Genomic DNA, 16,514 nt, shown 5'->3' with positions numbered 1-16,514 from the left:
CCAAGAGGTCAAGTGTGTTTTCGCAACCATTTACAATTCGCGTGGGTTCGTGGACTAACTGCTCTAAATAATTTTCGGAGAATGCATTTAGGACAATCTCGGAAGACGTTTTCTGCCTACCACCGGTTTTGAACAAGTATTTTTGCCAACATACCGAGGGTAGGTTGAAGTCCCCACCAACTATAACCGTATGAGTGGGGTATTTATTTGTTACGAGACTCAAACTTTCTCTGAACTGTTCCGCAACTGTATCATCGGAGTCTGGGGGTCGGTAGAAGGAGCCAATTATTAACTTAATTCGGCTGTTAAGTATAACCTCCACCCACACCAATTCGCACGGAGTATCTACTTCGACTTCACTACAAGATAAACCACTACTGACAGACACCAACACTCCACCACCAATTCTGCCTAACCTATCTTTCCTGAACACTGTCTGAGACTTCGTAAAAATTTCTGCAGAACTTATTTCAGGCTTTAGCCAGCTTTCTGTACCTATAACGATATCAGCTTCTGTGCTTTCTATTAGCGCTTGAAGCTCAGGGACTTTTCCAGCGCAACTACAACAGTTTACAACTATAATTCCGACTGTTCCTTGATCCAAGCACGTCCTGTAATTGCCAAGCACCCTTTGACATTGCAGCCCATCCCGCACTTTCCCGAGGCCTTCTAACCTAAAAAACCGCCCAGTCCATGCCACACAGCCTCCGCTACCTGTGTAGCCGCCAGCTGAGTGTAGTGAACTCCTGACCTATTCAGCGGAACCCGAAACCCCACCACCCTATGGCGCAAGTCAAGGAATCTGCAGCCAATACGGTCGCAAAACCGTCTGAGCCTCTGATTCAGACCCTCCACCCGGCTCTGCACCAAAGGTCCGCAGTCGGTTCTGTCAACGATGCTGCAGATGGTGAGCTCTGCCTTCATCTCGTAAGCAAGACCGGCAGCCTTCACCAAATCAGATAGCCGCTGGGAACAAGGGTTTTCCACTTTGCTGCTAATTAAAAACAGAACCAGGAATCAACTGAAAGTAAGTGATGGTATGAGTGTAACTTTGAACAGTAATATTAGCCTCAGGATTACTGAACGTGTACAGTAGACACAAGCCCAAAAATCGCATTGATGTAAACCAAATTTCATTTTCTACCAAAAAAATTTCTATTGATATCATTATCTTAATGCACGTTAGTTTTGGTTTTAACAAATATGTTAAAAAGTTTTGATTAAAGTTTATTTTTAGATTGATGCAATTTATTTTCCTTGGACACTTGTGTTCTCTGTTAACAACAAAGATATCAAAGTGGTCACTGGTCAAATAAATAAATAAATAAATAAATAAAAAATATGAACCACAGCACTATTGCGATGATTTGTAGTCAGCGTTGCTCAGTTGATATGAGAGGTTTTGTGCTGTAATTCAATGATCACTTGTGGCTGCAAGTATGATGAAACTATTAAAAACATTTGCTGTCAGCCAACCTATATGGGATGGCTCTGGCTTTTGAAAAATGTAATAATATAATGATGATTAATTCCATCTTATTCTAGCATAGAGGTGAAGCTTATCAAAATCTGGTTATTTAAACTACTCAACAACAGAAGCTTGGAACTGTATGGTGTTCTTATGATTATGTTACTGAATTATGGCAAGGTGAAGCAATTCCCAATTGCTCAATCAATTTCGATATTCATTAACACACTGATGGTGTCTGTGGCAATTTGGACTCCAGGTGTTCCTGTGGACTTAAAAAGTCCGTTCACACGGCAGATTATCTACTAGATGCTTGCAAGTATACTCACATAACGGATAATGTTAGTAGGCCATCAGTGTGACAACTGTATCTTGAGGAATTTGTTTCCAGCACGATGGGTGCTTGGGTTGTTTAAAGATATCAGCACCATTCAAAGTGTGTGGGTAGAGGCAAAGTGGACTTGTGAGAAAATTGGGTTGACCCTGAGCTGAGAACCCATGATGATCTTTGGAACATTGCCGTATATGTGCCTGGGAGGAGACGGCACAAAATGAAACATTTATTGCTCACTTCATAGAACTCTTCCCTCACAAGATGCATTTGCTTCCTGAAGTGGGACATTAAATGGTAAATACATTACTGAGAAAAATGGAAGACAGAATATGCTTATTAAGAACTTTGGATTTTGCTAATTATTTGTTTTCTAGAGATGAAAGAAATTGATGTAGAAAAATGAAAAAAAATTGCCAAAAATGGAATTTGATCAGAATCTTGTTGGTATGCAGTTGCTTATCAGTTTGTTGACTGTGCCAATGAACAAAGAAGGCATTTCTTACTGTTGTTCTACCTTTTACACCACCTCACAACATTGAATGCATTTTCCACACTGGAATCCCAGGAGCAAATTTTCTCAGGTTTCTTTACAGGGAGTGTTCTTTAGGCTGAGTTTCAATAAACTTGCTCATTATCCTAACAGTTTACAAGTGCTCTTTACTTTTATGAGTAGTGCTATATCCTCTGTAATATGATTGGCTCCTGTGTAGCCTTCTGGGCAGTTCAAATTTCAGCCACTACCACTCTTTGTGATGTCAGATGTAGATAATTTATAAAATGTGTTCATAATTCCAAGATTTTTAAAGTTTTAAATAATTAGTCATTTTTTCAGTGTACAAAGTGGAAACTTTACTATAACTTAAGTTTTATACCCCATCTCTCATTTGTTGGATTAAAGTTTGACACACACACAGAGGGAGACAGACAGACGTGCGCACATACACTTTTGCCCCTGCTAAATGGTGCCTGCCTGATGAAAGTGGTAGTGCTGCATTTCATTAGGTGGTCTAGTAGGTTGTGTTGGGGATACTGTCAGGTGGGGTGGGTAGAGGGGGAGAGAGGAGGAAGGTGGGGAGAAGGATTGGGGTTGGTTGGCAGTGGCTTGGTGGGAAGGAGATGGCATGCTGTCTAGGGGTCTGGTAGAGAAGAGTGGCAGGTACAAGGACTAGGCATATGACACACGGTTGACGGAGCAATTGGGGAGCAGGGCAGGGTGATGTGGGAACATGAATTGGAAGGGGGTGTCTGGACGGAGGGTGGAAAAACTGTTGGGTAGTGTGTGTAGGGACAGTGGATTACCAGAGATCAAAGCCAGAATGATAATGGGAACAGTGGATGCATTGTGAGAATGACTCCCATTTGCCTTGCAGAGAAGCTAGTGGTAGAGGGAAGGATGCAGATGACCTTGGTTGTGAAGCAGCCATATAAATTGAGCATGTTGTGCTCAGCTTCATGCTGTGCCACCAGGTAGTCAACTTTGTTCTTAGGAACAGCTTGGCAGTGGTCAGTGTTCATTCATCCTAGTGGTCAGCTTGTTGGTAGTCATACTGATAAAACAGATGTGAAGCAGAGTTGGTGTGAAGGGCTTCACAGACACGCACTCCCCGCCCCCCAACCCCCCAAACTTAGTCCACTGACACATTTTATGTGACATATCCTCATACACTTTCAGTACTCCCACCACCTGTAAGGCTCAGTGACAAAGGAGTGTTCCCTTTTTTGCCCAATATCACCCTGGAATTGTTTTTTCACCAGGGCTATGAATATCTGTCATTGTGCCCTGAAATAAGGAATATTCTACACAAGATCCATTACCCACCCAGCCTATACAACATCCTAATCCATCTTTGTTACTCCTAACCCGTTGCCACGGGGATCTTATTCTTATGATAGACTGAGGTACAAGACCTACCCTATCCACCCACCTAGCACCTTCTACTCCAGTCATCACAGGTGTGTTGTACCCCCTTAGAGGCTGAGCCATTTGGGGAAGCAGTCATGTCGTAGACCAACTTTGCTGTAATCACTACACAGCTTTTTATGTCAGCTGCCCACTAGATTGAATGGGCACTGTCAAACTGCTGCTGAGAACAAAGTTTTGGTCACTTGGTAGCACTATATGCAGCTCAACACAACATGCTCAATATCAATGGCTGCTTCACACTCCAGGCCATGTGGATCATTCCTTTGAGCACCAGCTTCTCCTCACTACACAAATGGAAGTTATCCTTACAAGAAATGCTCTGATCCAGTAATTGTCCTGGCCTCAATCTCCGGTAACCTACTGTCTGACACCCTCTATCCAACAGTTTCCCCTTCTTCCATCTTATCGCCCCTCCCAATCACATCCCCTAGTCACCTCCAGTATGTGCTGCTCCCAACTGGCTCTGAAAACCATGCGTCTTTTGCATAGCCCATGTATCTGCCACTCCTCTTTCCCGCATTGCTAACCAGCAAACCGACTGCCTTCCTCTAAGCCACTGCCACCCACCTCAAGAGACACTACTCCCACCACAACCTAGTCCTTGTTAGGCTGGAGCCATACTGGGGTATGTGTGTGTGTGTGTGTGTGTGTGTGTGTGTGTGTGTGTGTGTGTGTGTGTTTGTTTGTTTGTTTGTTTGTGTCCTCTAGCTTGAAAAAGAATCACCCTGAAAGCTAGCAAATGTTCTTTCATTTGTGAGGTCACTCAGACCCAGGGTAAGAGGGTCCTGCCTGTAGTGATGACGAGGGGAAGGCGGAGGGGTGTCAGAGTAGGTAAGAGGCCAAAGCACTGTGTCACCATCAGTCCAGATATGTTAATGACAATTTGAGAGGTAAAGAGAGACGAAGAGGGAAAGAAATCAATACTGCAATTCTGAATTATAGGTGAGGAAATGAGAAATTATGGAGGTAAACAATATTGAAAAAGTAAACTCAATAAAAGCAACAAAAGGAGACATATTATAATGACAAGAGTGAGATTTGTATTTTTTCAGGCTTTGAGATTAATTTTTTAAACTACTACCGATTAATGCTGAGATAGAATGAGATTTTTACTCTGCAGCGGAGTGTGCGCTGATATGAAACTTCCTGGCAGTTAAAACTGTGTGCCCGACCGAGACTCGAACTCGGGACCTTTGCCTTTCGCGGGCAAGTGCTCTACCATCTGAGGTAGGAGACGAGATACTGGCAGAAGTAAAGCTGCGAGGACTGGGTGTGAGTCGTGCTTCAGTAGCTCAGATGGTAGAGCAGGCATGCGAGGACTGGGTGTGAGTCGTGCTTCAGTAGCTCAGATGGTAGAGCAGTTGCCTGCGAAAGGCAAAGGTCCCGAGTTGTAGTCTCGATCGGGCACATAGTTTTAATCTGCCAGGAAGTTTCAATGCTGAGATAGCTTCCTGAATGAGAGGATGGCCAGTTTTCTGTAGCACAATAGTGAAATTAAGACACTGGACCTGCATTCAGCTTTTCACAAATAATTTAAGGTGAATGCTAGGCTGGATTCTGTGAGCAGGCCTTTGGCCACACATTGCTTATTTGTTCTCATACTGGGCTAACACTCCCTCTTATCACTTCACTGTTGACAAGATACTAAGCTATAACTTCTGTTCCTGTTAATCCCCGTGATTCCTCAGTTGATGAAATTAGCTGTTTATAATGAATATTATAGAATGAAATATTAGAACCTTCCCATGAATCTCTGCTGTTTTCTCTATTTCTGATTACTGCATAATGCATCAAAAATTTATATCGAAGCTTCCAGTAACTATAATTGTCATAATACATTCAATTTCTTGAGGTTTCTGAGGAATGCATGCATGTCTGTGTTCTTGCTTGAGCATCTACGTTGATATATAGCACAAGCTCATATCAGTAGGCTTTTACATAACTTGCCAAATTATGGGAAACAAATGAATTAAACATTTGAGGGACCCATTTCTATAAATAAAATGAAAGCCATAAGTATTTTCATTGAACACATGTACATTATTACTGTCTTAACTATCTAAATATTGCTCTCTTTCAGCTGACAATGGATCCAAAGCATTTGGAAGAAAATTTTGCTGCGCTTCTACAAGATGTTCATGCTGCACGAACTCGCAAAAAAGCAAATTTTATTACAAGGACTCTTCTTACCAGTCCCCCATCTCGAGAACGGTTTAAGATTGACCATGGACTATATGTTGAGGTCTTCAGGGATGTCAGAGAAGAAGAATCAGAAGCTAAAACACAAGATGAGTTTGAAGAAGCTGATGTGAAACAAAGCACTGCTACAGGATGATGGGTGTACTGTTGTTTGTCAGTAAGATAAACAAATTTTTTGTCTTATTGAAAACAGTGTACAGGATTTCTCGAAGATAATTCGCCCTTTAATTCTGATACCATTTCAGAATTTCTGAACTGGCCAAATTTTTCTAGTAATTATGATTTTTGTAATTTATTTTCCCCATTTTTTTCAACATGTTAACTAAATTATATTTGTCATAGAAAATAATAAGTTTTTGAAAACATAATGTAATTGGATAGATAAAAAATATGATCACTAAGAGGTAGGAGAAAAATTATATAACAGGTAATTACATTTCTCATATCATTTTCTAAATCTTCTCAGAAAACAGTGGCCCTGTTATTTATGAACATGGAGAATGGTGCCAGGATGTCTGTCAAATGGAAAAGCATTATCAAGGCAAATGAAGTACCTCAATATTGTCTGACTACTGCTGGTCCTATTAAATATTCCTGGGGAAGTAACACACTTTACAACAGTACTTTCAAATGCAAACAGAAGAAAGAAAAATCTGTCAGTACACAAAGGAATCAAGTAAATGAGTAACCTAATACTAAAGAAAAGTAAAGAATGATACCTAAAAATATATTCTTCCAAATTTCCAGCAATACTTTGCCTGAGGAACACCACTTTGTAAGGACTGGCAATAATAAAAAAAATTGATATTCAATTTTATCCAGGAAGAAGTCCAAATATACATTCAAAAAAAGTTATGGAAATAACTTTTTTACATTCTGTAAGATGTTAAGATATCAGTATTTCTTGTTGTACAATATCATGATAGTTCTTTGCCCTATTGTTACCTAAACAGACATGCTCTTCTTTTAACATCACTCAATAAATCAAGGAAATTGTCATCAAACATCAATTTGCTAATTTGTGAACCTGCGTCACTGATCATGGGAATTACGTGAATCGTCATGAAGTTTTGTCCTTGAAGTTTTTGATGAGAATCAGTTTAGTGTGCAATGAAGATAGATACTCATTTTTTAGGGTCAACGAGATCATTTTTCATGACATTGTTTTCCTTGGGCAGCAGTACATTCCAAGCAATCCATTTTCCCCATAATAGTGGCTTTTTTTCTGTCTTTGCTGCCCCATTCACATCGAAAGCAGCAGTGTTTTGTGTAGCTGAGCTGCATGTTGAGAAGAACTGCAATTACCTTGTGCTCCACACACACACACACACACACACACACACACACTCTCTCTCTCTCTCTCTCTCTCTCTCTCTCTCTCTCTCTGTGAAGAAAATGCTAAACAAAGACTGCCAAGTAACCTAGAAGCATGTAGAAGATACCTTAGGGCTAAATGCTCCAGCAGTTTGTTTGAATCTACAAATAAAGAAATTTGTTGTGCTGCATAGGCTGATGGAAGAACAAATGACACGATGTGTGACTCGGTGCTGTGAGATGATGAAGTTTTTTAAGGGACAATGTCATTATGTGAATAATATCGTGACAGGTGACGAGACGTGCTCACTAAGACTGGAAACAAAGTTTTATTCTTTGAAGGTAATGACACACCTTTAGTTGTCTAAAAATCCCAATCAGTAAAGAATAAAATGATAGCTTCTTTCCAGATTGTGTGGAATTGTGGGCATTGTTATTTTGGACATGCACAAGTCAGTCACAGCTAAGTGGTACACTAAACAGTGCCTGCCCAAAGTCATCCAGTCTTTGAAGAACCTCCGACTGAAGTCAAGAAGGCCACTCGGTTCCTTTATCACAACAGTGCTCCATCTCACACGCCAAAGTGTGCATCGAATATTTGTTGAGGTACAGGACTGAAACTTCTCTAGAACCCTCCTTGTAGTCCAGACGTTGCTCCTTGTGACTTTGCACTGATCCTGCATGTGAAAATGAAGCTGAAAGGAGTGCAGTTTCCAGGTAATGAAGACCTCCTGACGGCTTGGTACGAGTGTGCCTTACTCCCTACAGAAGCTGGGGGGAAGCGGTTTAGGGATGGTGAGGTGTACTCAGTGTGATGGAAATTACTTCAAAAAAGTTAAATAAACAAAGCTGTACTGCAAAATTTTCCTAATACCCTTTGTGTGTGGGTTTACCAATTCTTGTGCTGGCCACCAACCTTACACTTGAAATAAAGTTCGTAGCACTTATATACGAGAAGACAAATTTTCGTATTTGTGTTTTCAAAGTTAACTCTGCACAGATGTAACGAAAAGGATTTGTGCTATTTACTCAGGTATGAGAGATTTCTTCTTGTGAAGTAATACTGAACACAAATGTTCATGAACTTGGAAAACAGGCAGTCACTTCCAACAACAACAGAACTCACAATGCGCAGTTGCAAGGTAAGCTACAGAAGAATAACGAATGTGCAGTGTTTTCAAGGATTTCAATTGATAGGGCTAGTGTGTTGCAAGAGAACTGAGACTGATTGCCAACACCTGATTTCATTCTTTAATTCAGCACCCACATCTTAAAAAATAATACCTTTCACACACATTATAACAAAATTCTTGTTGATAAGTGAAATTTTAGGTAAAACCTGCATCTCTTGAAGGAATGTTGTCATGGTCGTGCAGCCTAAATGTTCTATAGTTTGAATACACACATAACTTGAAGAAACTGATATTCTATAATTTTTTGTATTATTTAATCTTAAATCCACTCTCTGTGGGACTTGACATTCCTGTTATTCATGGAAGATACAATAATAACAATATCTGTACAAATCATCAGTTGTATGGAAAAGATAAACTTTTGCACATAAATGGTGTCATCGTCGTTTGTAGTAAGTGATAAATAATTGGTTAAAAATGAAACAGATGTATTTATTAAAATAAGAGGTTCTATTTATTATGAAACATTGTATAGTTCAAACAAAGTCTGACATAATCACTAAATACTTTCAGATTAAAGGAGACTACTCACCAAAAAGCAGAAGCATTGAATTGTCGATAGGCACAAACAAAAGTCTTTTGTGTGTGCCTATCAACAACTCAACGCTTCTGCTTTTCAGTTAGTGGTCTCTTTAATCCAAAAGTATTTACTTTCTACAAGAAGTTTCCACCACACACAATCACTAAATATTATTGTGATGTTTCACTTCTTCAAATTCATACCTTCCACATAGTTTTGCACTAATAAGAAGATACTGTTTCAAACGGAGATTAGTTTTGTAAGTATTCTGAGAAATCTCCATGTCAATGAAAATCATTGTCACTTTTGAAATCCATGGAGGAAACATTAATATTCTAGTAGGTGACTGAAACGTTGCATCAAAGCAAATTATTTATATGTGGTAGCTATTGTTCTACTCACAAACAACAGACATTAACAAAGTGGGCTGTCTTGTGTACATCTATGATACATGTTACCATACTACCAATCACCATAACAGGTAGTATCTATGGGGAGACTAAACGAACATGTAGTTCCTTAAGAGGGGCAGCACCCTTTTCATTAAATGCAGGGGGAATAAATAAACTGGATGATTGCTCTGGCCATGTAACATTTGCTATACTGCCTTGCTATGTCAGTACTGCAAATATCTGAGAGTAAATGGAAATAACCCCTTTATGTTTCCTCAGGACATGCAGCATTACAGCGTGGGTCAATTATGTGGCACCCATTCAGATATCAGAATGGATATTACTCAGGAGGATGTCATCTTTAGACGAAACAGACCTGGAATTCTATGAGTCAGTGTGAACAGGTAGATCCCTTAATTAGGCAGTTAGATCCCTTAATTAGGCAGTTAGATCCCTTAATTAGGCAGTTAGATCCCTTAATTAGGCAGTTAGATCCCTTAAAATTGGAAAAAATATGGATAATTTGGAATTACACATGGTAGTTGGTGGTAGGAGAAAAGGACTTGTGATCAGGTGAGTGCGAGGCTATTAATACAAAGTCAAATAGAGACAATGCAGGAGTAGGTATAGTAATAAACCATACTGTGTGTGTTTGTGTCTGTGTTTGTGTCTGTGTCTGTGTTTGTCTACCGAACTTTGTATGCTTACCTTTTATTGTCTGGAAAGAAGTAACATGGGTGTAAGAACCACCTGTCATCCATAGGAGGGGCAAGTGGCAAAGAGGGTTCTTTCGAAGGCCTGACGTGTTGTATAGGTATTAGTGGAATGTGTTCCAGACGATATATGAGAGACAGGCATGGCTGAGTAGAGGGGGCAGAGGAGAAGACGGACAAAGAGAGGTGGAGGGGGAGGAGGAGGTGATCTAGATCTAAATCTATGTCTAACGCGTACTTCACAAGCCACCCTGTGGTATATAGTGGATAGAATTATCTACAAGGGTCACTCCAAAAGAAATGCACACTATTTTTGTAAAAATACAGTTTTCATTCTGCATGTGTGAAAGTTTTAAAGTGTGTAGATACATCCTTCCCGCTTGTTTTCAAACTTAGTTCAACCTCTTCCTGTGAGTGTCACTGTCACAGAATGTCTTCAAGATGGCTGCTACACTTGACGTTTGTCAGAAGCAACGTGCTGTCGTAGAATTCCTATGCTCTGAAAACGAGACAGCGGGAAACATCCACAAGAGGTAGAGAAAGGTGTATGGAGATGCTGCTGTCGATCACAGTACAGTTAGTCAGTGAGCAAGCAGGTTACGTGATGAAAGCAGGCACGGAAATATTGAGGATTGTCCTCGCAGCGGCAGGCCTTTTACTGCACACACTCCAGACAATGTGCAGAGAGTTAACGAATTGGTGACTGCTGACAGATGCATCACAGTGAACGAATTGTCACACTACGTTGGGATAGGGGAAGGAAGTGTTTGTAGAACACTGAAAGTTTTGGCATTAAAAATGTTTGTGCCAGGTGAGTTGCCAGGATGTTGACAGTGGCTCTCAAAAAAACTAGAAAAACGGTATCCAGCAAACTTTTGGAACAGTACGAGAATGGTGGAGGTGAATTTCTTGGAAGAATTGTGATTGGTGATGAAACAATGCAAATTCCCCCCAAAAAACAATTCAAAATCACACCTTCTGCTGGAAAAGTTATGGCTACGGTGTTTTTTTATTCCGCAGGACTCTTGCTTTTGGCCATCATAACAAGTGAGACCACCATAATTTCTGATTCATATGTGAAACTTCAAGCTTGACTGAGTCGTGTTCGACCACATCAGCAAAAGCAGGATGTTTTGCTTTTGCACGACAAAGCACAGCCACATGTCAGTCAAAAAACCATGGAAGCGATCACAAAACTTGGATGGACAACACTGAAACACCCGCCTTACAGTCCTGACCTGGCTCCATGTGACTATCATCTCTTAGGGAAACTGAAAGACTATCTTCATGGAACAAGGTTTGAAGATGATGACCCCCTTGTGCAGGCTGCCAAACAGTGGCTCAACAGGTTGGTCCAGAATTTTACTGTGCGGGTATACAGGTGCTGGTTCCAAGATGGTGTAAGGTAGTTGAGAGTAATCGAAATTATGTGGAGAAAAGGAAATATTGTTCCTAAACGATTTATCTACACACTGTAAAACTTTCAAACATGTAGAATAAGAGATGGATTTAAAAAAAATAGTGTGCATTTTTTTTTTGTAGTGAGCCTCATATCGCTGCTAGTCATTACCTTCCCTATTCGTACATTGGCAGGAGTAGAATCGTTATGCAATCGGCTTCAAATGCTGGTTCTCTAAATTTTCTCAATACCGTTTCATAAAAAGAATTTCGTCTTCCCTCCAGGGATTCCCATTTGACTTCATGAAGCATCAGTCTGATTTGCCAGTAGCAAATCTAGCAGCACACTTCTGAATTGCTTCGATGTCTTCCTTCTAATCTGAGCTAGTGCGGATCCCAATCACTCTAGCAGTACTCAAGAATGATTTGCACAAATGTTCTGTATGTAGACTCCTTTGTAGATGAGCTACACTCCTAAAACTCTCTCAATACACCAACATTGACCATTTTCACTCCCTACTAACATCTTTCCTTTCTGATATCACTTTGCAACATTATGCCTAGATATGTTATCAGCAATACTTTGCTAAGCAGCACACTATCAGTAAAGAATTTGAACCAGATAGAATTGTTTCTCCTTTCATCTGCATTAACTTACATATTTCTACATTTAGAGCAAGCTGCCATTCATCACACCAAACACAAATTCTATGTGTAGCCTTCTAAAGTCAAACAGCAACAAGACCTTCTCGTATACCACAGCTTCATAAGCAAACAGTTGCAGACTGCTGCTTACCCTGTCTGTCAGATCATTTATGTGTGTAGAAAATGAGCAGTTCTGTAACACTTCCCTGGACACTGCTAACAATACGCTTGTCTCTGATGAACAGTCCCCTTCCCTCGACTAGGTCAGGGATTAGAATAGGCCTGAGGTATTCCTGCCTCTCGTAAGAGGCAACTGAAAGGAGTCTCCTACTTTTCTGCCTTAAGTATTATGGTCTCCTATTAGGGTTTGACCTCTGCATTTTCCAAATTTTTAAGATGTGCGGGCCATCTGGGGAAGGAGACCTTAAGTGGTGCATCATATATCCATCGGTACACTTATTAATTGTGTGCTGTTTTGGCTCTGAAACTCTACCCATGATCAAGCTATTTGGATGATGAGACATTAAGGTGTGTGTAATGCACATCCCTTGTCCACTGTCATCTTCTGCACCCATGAGTCTTTTCGCACCCAATATCCAGCCCATCATGTACGGTCTTGGTTGTAGGCCCCTGACAACACAAGAATCACACTGTTGATGTCCAAGCTGCAAACTCCCCATGTATGCCAAGTAGCAGATTCCTGTCTTCTTGGTGCATCAGGCCACCTGGCAACAGCCATCGTACCAGGTGGCATTTGCTGTGGCAGGGTGGCACCCATGGGCAGAGCTCCTCGTCAGAGCAGGTGGCATCAGGGTGGATGACACACAGTAAAGCAGACCAAGTCGTGTTTTTGTGGTGGCCGAGTGGCCCCAGCAGTGTCTTCAGTACTGAGAAATACGATCCCAAATCATTCCCCTCCATAGCTATGCCATTGGAGTAGCATAGGTCTACATTCACCTCAATATTTAGTTTGCAGCAGAACCGATGGGGATGCTTTTCTGGCCACAAAGCCTCTATTTTTAATTGAAAACCTCAAGGATAAGTTTGGGGAAGTGGTGGTACCGTCCAAAATGAGAAATGGGTCAGTCCTGATTAAGGCAGCATCCTCAGTCCAATCAAAGGTGCTGTTTGCCTGTGACAAGCTGGGTGATATTCCCATTTCAATCACTCCCCACGAAAGCTAGGGGATAATTTTTCATCAAGACCTTCTATTGCAATCTGGTGATAAACTATGCACCATTTTAGAACGCCAGTGTTCACTTCGTCCGGCGCATTCATAGGGCACCAAAAGATAATAGGATTGTGACCGGTGCCTTCATCTTTACCTTTGAGGATGAGTCGTTGCCTGAAAACAAGGTGGTGATCTGTCAATGTGACATACATCCATATGTCCCTTCCCATATGTGGTGCTTTAAGTGCTGCAAATTCAGGCACATCTTCCAGGTGCATTTCCAGTGCCACATGTATAGATTGTGTATGTCCTTTGCATCTGAATACTCCTGTGCTCCTCCTCTCACCTGTATCAACTGTCGACAGTACCACTGCCCCTGCTCGCTGGACTGTGCGGTTTTTCAAAGGGAGACGAAAATTGTGGAGTATAAGCTGCCTTATCATTAGGCTAAACGGAAATATGACCGGTTGAACCGTAATTGACATCCTATGCTGCAGCTGTGATGACATAGCCCTCACTGGCGAAGATAGTCCCCTTGCGTCTGCCTCCATTAGTGAGCTGTCAGGGCCGCCCAACTGCATCGCTGCCTCCCCCCTCGGTTGTTGGGGCAGTTCTTCTTCTGTTGCCCCCAAAGCACCTACTTTGGGAGTAATGGCTCCCCAAATGCCAGGGACACTGGTCCCTTCACGCCACCTGGAGAAGCAACAGTTTCCTTAGGCCCCTATCACACAGAAGGGGTCCCTGCAGACAATATGTAAAGCTACTTTAGAGAAGTCCTCCCAGCAAGCATTATACTTGCTATATGTGAACACTTCAGGAAACATGGTTTCCAACAATGTGGAGCCCCGCCCTTCATGGCTATCAGTGGTATTATAAAAATCGTAATGACTGTAATAGTGTGTCAGGTGCACTATGCACATATGTCCTTACCTCTGTCTATAGCAAACCTGTGCTCCTTGAAACAACTGTAGAAGCTGTGGGTATCAGAGTGAGGACAATGCAGGAAATTACCATCTGCAACATGTACTTTCCTCCAGATGGTGAAGTACTACAAAATGTATTGACTGCCCTAATCTCTCGACTTCCCCCAACTTTGCTACTTGTGAGTGATTTCGGAACTCATAACCCATTGTGGGCGCAACCAAGATCACTAGCCGTCGTAAAGATGTCAAGAATCTACTAACCCAATTCGACCTTTGCCTCCTAAATAAAGATACCCCCACTCATTTCAGTGTGGCACATGGCACATGCTTGGCCATTGATCTCTCCGCTATTGATCTGGCCTTCTGCCATCTATGCACTGGAGAGTTCTCGATGACTTGTGTGGTAGTGACCATTTTCCTCTCTTCCTTCCTCCACTGGCGTCTCTCACATGGACATGTGCCCAGTTGGGCCCTTACTAAGGCTAACTGGGATACTTTCATACTTGCTACCACCATTGGATCTCTATCGCACGGCAAAATCGATGTGGTGATCCAGAATGTTACTACAATCATCGTTGCTGCAGCTGAATCAGGAATCCCTTTTTCCTCGGGTATCCCTGGCAATGGTGGTCACCGGAAATTGTTGCGGCCATTAGAGAATGTAGGTGGGCACTACATCATAAGCTGCATTGATGAATGGAGCACCTCATTGCCTTCCAACAGCTCCATGATCAGGTCTGTCAACTAATCAGTTGAAATCAACGTGAGTGTCGGGAATGGCACATCTCCACCATTGGAACACAAACGTCTAGTTCCCAAGTTTGGACTAAGGTCAAGCACCTTTATGGATATCGGACCCCCAGAAGGTATACCTGGAATTTCCACGAATATTCCAACTCAGATGCAATTGCATAGCATGTTGCTGAGCACTATGCTCGAACCTCTGCATCTGAGAATTACCACCCTGGCTTTTGTACAGTAAAACAGCAGGTAAAACATGGCATCTTGAGCCGTACAGTGCTCAGTTGAGTGAGTGGGAATTTCTCAGTACCCTTCCACGTTGTCTCGACACAACCCCTGGGTCTGACCGCACCCATCCCCAAATGATTAAACATCCGTAATCGAGTTACCAGCACCACATCCTTACTGGAGCGATGGCAAATTCTTGTCATAATGGCGAGAAAGAATCATCATTGCAGTGCTAAAACGTGGTAAGACCGCGCTAGATATGGATAGCTGTCATTCTATTAGCCTCACCAACACCATGTGCAAGTTGCTCAAATTTGTGGTGAGCCAGAAGTTGTGTCGGCTTTTTGAGTCTCGGAGAGCGTTCCATCTCAGTGCAGTTTTCGCCAGGTCACTCCAGCACTGACAGGTTAGTATGCCTTGAGTCTGCCATCGAAACTGCCTTATTCTGCCATCATCGCCTTATTGCCATATTTTGTGACCTGAAGAAAGTCTATGATACCACTTGGTGACACCACATCATCGCTCTGGGCCTCCTGATTTTCATACAGATTTTTTCCTCTCACCACACCTTCAGAGTTCTTGTCGGTACTTCACACAGATCGCACTGTATCCACGCAGTGAAGTCCCACATGGCTCTATACTGAACATCTCTCTCCTTTTAGTGACCATTAATGGTCTTGCAGCACCTGTGGGGGGTCTTCAGTAACACTCTTCTTATATGCTGGCGACTTTTGTGTTATGTTTCGCTCATCTACTATTAGTATGGCTGAACTTTGACTCCAGGGAGCCATACAAAAGATGTAATCGTGGTCCCTCACCCACAGCTTTCAGTCTTCAGCCACCAATAATTGGCGTCAAGCACTTCTGTCACTGTTGTACAATTCACCCACAACTTTATCTTGATAACCATCTCCTTAATGTAGTGGACTGTTATAGCTTTTTAGGACTGGTTTTCGACATCCACATGGCTTCGCCAGCTTAAGCAAAAGTGCTGGCAGCATCTTAACATTCTTCGTTACCTCTGTGACTGGGACGCAAATCACTGTACATTTTGTTGCAGCAATACAAAGACCTTGTATAGTCCCATCTTGACTATGGGAGCCTGGCTTATGCTTCAGCATTCTGGATGCTGTACCCTATTCACCACTGCAGAGTTCAACTTGCGGCAGGAGCTTTCCAAATGAGCACTGTGAACAGCTTACTCGTAGAAGCTGACATTCCTCCATTGCAGTGCGGTGACACTAACTGCTTGCCAATTATACTGCACACATTCATAGTTCACCTAAACATACAAATCGCCATCTCCTTTTTCCTAATACAGCAATTCATCCACATAACACCTGCCCAGACA

The 16,514-nt window shown here is 41.9% G+C and overlaps 1 protein-coding gene across 1 annotated transcript in view; it reads left to right on the top strand.

Moving 5' to 3' along the window:
• Positions 1–8,110, top strand: part of LOC126279130 (39S ribosomal protein L1, mitochondrial) — a 54,231-nt gene extending 46,121 nt beyond the window's left edge. The window contains exon 7 of the mRNA XM_049979624.1: positions 5,807–8,110. Coding sequence (XP_049835581.1) covers positions 5,807–6,061 — 255 coding nt within the window. The 3' untranslated portion in view covers positions 6,062–8,110. The remainder of the gene's footprint in view (positions 1–5,806) is intronic.
• The last annotated feature ends 8,404 nt before the right edge of the window (positions 8,111–16,514 follow it).

The sequence above is a fragment of the Schistocerca gregaria genome, chromosome 6, assembly GCF_023897955.1.
Source record: "Schistocerca gregaria isolate iqSchGreg1 chromosome 6, iqSchGreg1.2, whole genome shotgun sequence".
In the NCBI taxonomy this organism is placed as follows: Eukaryota; Metazoa; Arthropoda; class Insecta; order Orthoptera; family Acrididae; genus Schistocerca; species Schistocerca gregaria.
This window is presented reverse-complemented; position numbering and strand designations above follow the sequence as displayed.